This window comes from Nicotiana tabacum, chromosome 14 (genome assembly GCF_000715075.1).
Source record: "Nicotiana tabacum cultivar K326 chromosome 14, ASM71507v2, whole genome shotgun sequence".
NCBI lineage: Eukaryota > Viridiplantae > Streptophyta > Magnoliopsida > Solanales > Solanaceae > Nicotiana > Nicotiana tabacum.
This window is the reverse complement of record NC_134093.1, coordinates 77,584,685-77,590,784: the sequence shown is the minus strand read 5'-3', so window position 1 is coordinate 77,590,784 and position 6,100 is coordinate 77,584,685. Positions and strand designations below refer to the sequence as shown.

The 6,100-nt window shown below is 38.0% G+C and overlaps 1 protein-coding gene across 1 annotated transcript; it reads right to left on the bottom strand.

The window, feature by feature from the left end:
• Positions 1-1,994: 1,994 nt before the first annotated feature.
• Positions 1,995-5,419, bottom strand: LOC107822927 (serine/threonine-protein kinase-like protein ACR4). The gene has a single exon (XM_016649515.2). It carries the CDS (start codon positions 4,917-4,919, stop codon positions 2,238-2,240), a length of 2,682 nt encoding a protein of 893 aa, XP_016505001.2. The 5' UTR covers positions 4,920-5,419; the 3' UTR covers positions 1,995-2,237.
• Between the last annotated feature and the right edge of the window lie 681 nt (positions 5,420-6,100).

The window sequence follows — 6,100 nt, the reverse complement described above, 5'->3', positions numbered from 1 at the left end:
AAAGTTGTTATATATATTCGACGACGAAATGGCAATTCTTGAAAACAGAATCGGTTGTTAGGAAATATATATAGGTTCTGAGTTCATCATCTGAAGTTACAAGCATCCCTTTGCTTCTCTTTAGTTTGATGTCAAACCATACTTTAGTACATATTTGTTCGCATCAATATATGTGACTTCACTAAAAAATTTCACGAAAGTTTTGAATGATACTTGTTTATTAACTAAAACAAGTTTTGTATCATGATCCAAGTAATTGTAATCTAAACTCCATCTCCTATTGAAAGCAACAACAAGGCAAATCGAACTCATCCTGCAGTTAATGTGTTAGTGAATGAATAAAAAATCTGAAGTTTTATGGAAAACACTACTCATTTAGTCTGAAGTTTCCTGTCAACCTATATCAGCCTGAAACAACTCCAGGCTCTATCATCATTGAAGTTTAGGTTATATATCTTTGAAGATTCAGACTTTTTAGACTTAAGTTTTCTGGAAAACACTTTCAGCTATTTTTTAAAATTTCCATGATCTAAAGTTTGCTTTCTATATCTTTGAAGCTTCAGACCTTTTAGGCTGAAGTTTTTTAGAAAACACTACTCATTTTAGGCTGAAGTTTCCTCTCAGTCTATATCAACATGAAGTTTAGCTTATATATCTTTGAAACTTCAGACTTTTTAAGCTGAAGTTTTCTGGAAAAACTACCAGCTATCTTTTTAAATTTCCACATTGTGAAGTTATTTTTATATATGTATGAAGTCCGCTTTCTATATCTTTGAAGCTTCACATTTTTTAGGCTGAAGTTTTCTGGAAAACACTACTCCTTTTAGGCTCAAAGTTTCCTGTCAGCCTATATGAGCATGAAACATGCTATATTAGCATGAAGTTTTAACTTATATATCTTTGAATCTTCAAACCTTTTAGGCTGAAGTTTTCTGGAAAACACTACTCATTTATGCTGAAGTTTCCTGTCAGCCTATATCAACGTGAAATAATTTCATGCTACATTAGCATGAAGTTTTAGCTTATATATCTTTGAAGCTTCAGACCTTTTAGGCTAAAGTTTTTTGGAAAATACTACTCATTTAGGCTTAAATTTCATGTCAGCCTATATCAACCTGAAACAACTTCATGTTATATCAGCATGAAGTTTTAGCTTATATATCTTTGAAGCTTCAGAATTTTTAGGCTGAAGTTTTCTTGAAATATGTTTTTGAATATTCCGACAATTTTAATGTGTTAAATGTGAAGTTTTCAAAAGTTTTTGAAGATCTATAAGTGAAAATAACTAAATATGATTTGTAAATGATGGTAAGTAGCATAAAATTATTAAAAATTTCTATAGGCGTGAATTGAAATCAGATCTCGTTTATCAAGTTCAACAGTTAAAAAAGCAGTACGAATTATGAAAGTAATTGCAGAAACATATATCATGAAGCTCAATTAGTTGTAAAAACTAATGCGGAATCTGAAGATGAATTGCAATTACAATGTAGCTGCAATTTTGAATTTGAAGTTTTTGATGAATCTAGTTCAAGTTTCTGATTTTTTTATGAAGCTGACGCGATGAAAAACTTGAGAGGAGACCTTTGACGAGAGATGGAGGAGATCTTTGACGAGTCAGGTAGCACATCACGCGATCAATGCCTTATGCAGGTTTTATATCTTTGGTCAGGGGTATTATTATCATATTATTACGTATTGTTTGTCTACCAATTCAATAATTTATAAAAATAGGGTACAAGTTAAAACGTATCACAAATATAGGGCACGACTTCAAATCTCCCAAATTTAAAGATTGTCACAAAATTTCAAACTGGATTTTTTCTCACTTTAACACTTTAATCGTGTATATCCTACTTATAATATATTCACATATTTATGACCTTTTAAAACCATTTTACAATTTTCATGGAAAGGACTGCACTCTTTTGTCCATTGTAGATTGGCGAAGATTAGAATCGGCGAGTACACCTCCATGATATCATGAACTCTAGTTTACCAAGAAAACATCAATTATTATAATTGAATGCAACAAAGAGAGAGAAGAAATTACAAATTACATGATCAAACATCTAGAGCTCATTGCCAATGGTGGTGCACAGGGAATTCTTGGTCACGGGGGTTCTATTTATCAAGAAATCACAATATTTCCCTTTGCTTCTATACATCTCTTCGCTTAAGAAAATAAGCATCAACCTAAAACGAAGAGCATTTCCTTTTACTTGTTGGTATGTTAATCAGAAGTTGTGTTTCAAGAACAAATGTTCCTGAGGAGAAGCTGGTCCAATTTCTTCTTCTAAACTTCTCAATCCGTCACAAACCCCGGGCACAATGCCATTTCCATAGACGTTCCTAGTTTCTAAATTCTTTGCTTCAACGTCTGCATCCGATACTGAAGACTTTCTCCTCTGAGACGACGCAACACTTGGGAAAGTGATCCATGAAGGAGCCCTGAATTCGAATCTCTGATCCTCAGTTTCTGCAACATCTGTTGTTTCTGAGGTTGACCGATTCGAAGAGGACTTCTTGTGCAATCTGCTGCTTCCTAGAACAACCTCCGTTGGCAAGATAGGCTGATCATTGCTCGGACTACCCATCAATTGAGCAAGCGCTCGCTCCAAAGCTGTCGTGACTTTGTCCATGGATGGCCTCTCCTTCCCTCTCATCCTCACGCATTTGCTGGCTATAGTAGCAATTCTTCTTAGAGCTTCAACATCAGAAGGCAGTTTCAAGACTGGATCTAGGATTGCCTGAATATCACCAGCTTTGATTAATGGGACTGCCCACTCGACTATGTTGCCTTCATCATATTGCATGTCAATGGCTTTCCGACCACTGAGAATTTCTAAAAGCAAAACGCCAAAGCTATATACATCAGATTTGGTTGTAAGATAATGTAGTCGGTAGTACTCGGGATCAAGGTACCCTAGCGTCCCTGCTGGTAACTCAGCTAATGGAGAACTGCTATTAGCAGGTCCAAGCAAGGAAAGGCCAAAATCAGCAACTCGTGCATTGTGTTCTTCGTCTATAAGGATGTTTGAGGACTTGATGTCTCTGTGAATCACAGGTGGACATGCGTAACCATGCAAATATTCGATTCCCCGAGCAGCTTGGACTGCAATGGTTACCCTTCTTATCCAATCTAATTGCTCCTTCACGGTCTTGTTCTTCCCATGTAGATGTTGATGCAAGGAGCCATTAGCCATGTACTCATATACTAGCAGTCTTTCACCAGCTTCTTCACAATAACCTAGCAAATCGAGCAAATGGGCATGATTTAACCTGGACAGCAAGTCTAGCTCAGTGTGGAACTCCTTTGAATTTTTCTTCATATCAGAAGACATAATAGCTCTCTTGACAGCAACCGCAGTACCGTCCTTCAAAACCCCCTTGAACACACACGAAAAACTACCCTTTCCAACTTGTGATTCTTCTTTGAATCCCCCAGTTGCTGTCTCAAGCTCTTCATAAGTAAACATCTGAGCTCTCCTTATCTTAAGATCATCCAGATCTGGTCTATCTTTAGCAGTTTCCTTTGGGAAAGGACCATTGGCTATATTCTTCCTAGGACTAAGACCTTTCCCTGAGCATCTACAGTTCCTTAACTTGTATCGAACATACACAATCGATGTCAGAGATACAACACTCACCAAGAATACTGCAAATGCAACCTCAGCAACGATGACTGGCAACTGGAGTGACCAAAATTTAAAGTTCTTCTTTACAGAAATTGCACTGGAACAGCTTGAAAAGCAGTCAGCAGAGGTACAACTTGAACAATTATACGTGCACCGTCTGTCAGTAGATGAAGTGCATTCAACCTGTTGATACATTTCAGCAGGGCAGCCATTGGTGCAGGGAAGGCAAATGCGAGAATCGGGAGACTTGCAAGCTGCACTTCCATTGTTAAACTCATAGAAGCCAGAAGCACAAGGCCTAGGCTTGCAGACTCCAGGAGAAACAGCCAGTGGTAGAGATGAGGGAAAGCCATAGCCCCAACATACAGGCAAGAGCGAAATTTCCGCCAGGATTCCACAAGTGAAGTAATCACCAGCTGCTATCTCATAAAGCCTAACTCCACTAGGAGGTGGTGTGCTTTTCTCGACGCTGTAACCCCAGCAAGCAACTCCACGATCATAGCTCTTAATCCCACAAGCATGAAACTTACCACTAACAACGGAAAGAATTGGATCGTTAGGGGTCAGTTCGATATTGAGTTGAGCGGCAGAGAATTCTTGTTCAAGGTTCAAGCTCCTTCCCCAGCAATACACTTGAGCGTTTACCCCCTCTAGGATCCCACAGACATGATATCCCCCAGCTGCAATCTTGATAAATCTCAAATATTTTGGTGCTAGGCTAATAACCTGGCTGCTAGTCTCATCACCCCAGCAGAAAACACTTCTGTTGAGGGAGAACAAAGCACAATTGAACTCTGAGCCAGCAGAAATAGAGTGGATCTGACCCTCAAACTCATTGTTTCTTGTCATGTTATAACCCCAGCAGTCCACCAAGGAAGTGTTCCTACGGTTCCCCATTAAGGGTTTCCTTAATCCACACAAGTGATTTTCACCAGCCGAAATTTCTAAGTATTGGGAGCCTTTGATAATGGGCTGAGGCACTCCCATTTGGACAAAACTGCTTCTTCCCCAACAATAAGGCTGGGAGGAATCCATCAGAAGCCCACACACAAAGCCATTCCCAGCAGTTAGACCAATAAAAGGGAAATGAACAGGAGTTGAATAGATTATAGCAGAACTGGAGCCATAGCAGCTCACCAAATGAGACCCATCCGACTTTAAGCCGCAGAACACAGAACCATATTCACCATAAGATATGGCAATTGAAGACATTGATCCCAACCCTGAAACTTTCCCCCATAAAACCACTAGGAACACAAAAGCGTATCTGTATTTCCACATTTCTACCAGACAGGAGCCAAACTTAAACAACACAGCCAAACTTAACAACAAATAAAACCAAAAAGTGTTTATGGTTGAGACAAACCATGGATGACAAGAGCCCAAAAAAAATCACAACTTTACAGCCAAAAACCAACTCAATATATAATTATACCCTCTCCTACCCTGCAACTCGGTTTTCCTTTGTCAAGATCCCCTACCCTGTCAAGAAGCAGCTGCAAATATTTTTCAATTCAAGAAATATACTTGAAACTCTCCAATATCATCTGCTCATTCTGTAAGTTGAAACGATTATGTCAAGCTATGGGTGGGTTAGAGAGTGGGGGTCTAAAGTCTTGATGGGTGGTGATGGATGTTATTGTTATTGTTGGTGAAGACTGAAGAGCAAATGAGAAAGAGAAAGAGGAAGAGAGACAGAGAGCATTAAATGTCTCAAAATAAGCGTCACTGTAATGTAGGTGAAAGCATTTAATGAGAAAGTTATTGCAAAAATTGATCTTTCAATGCCTGCATATCTGCACACATGTCCCTTACATACTCTCTCCACCCTTTGCTTCTGCCTGCCTTTCATGCAAATACAAATAAAAACTCCTCTCAAATTATATTCAAATCTTTTACTACTACTTTCTCTTTTCACATAAGCAATTATTTATATGTATAAAAGTAACTTTTTATACGGCATAATTAACTTCAATTTCCATAAATTGTACTTTAACTTTCTATTGCTGTTACAATAATGCCTTTTAATGGCTCCTAGCTAGTACTGTCATTTCACAGCTCTTATTATAATCCCCGCCTAATCATCTTAAATTGCCACTATATAAAAATTCTCTATCTATTTTTTTTTCTCTTTGCCTTATTTTGAAAAAAAGAGAAAGAAATTGCGTATTCTTCTTTTTCCCCGTGTGTAAAATACTATTGTTGTATAGGGTAAAATCGAATTATATTAAATGCTCGAATGATAGCGTGATACGTGAATCGGAGGTAGACGGAAGATGAAGCGAGTAGAAATCAAGATCGAGGACAACAACTTCAGTTGGCACCGGGTAGATCTCGAAGGGAACATAGTCAATGGAATCAAATGAATATTTGACACCAGATGACATTTAATGAAAAATATTTCTCAGTATTAAATACACAACCGTTGCAGAGAATTTTGGTATTCATGGCCTACCGTTTCA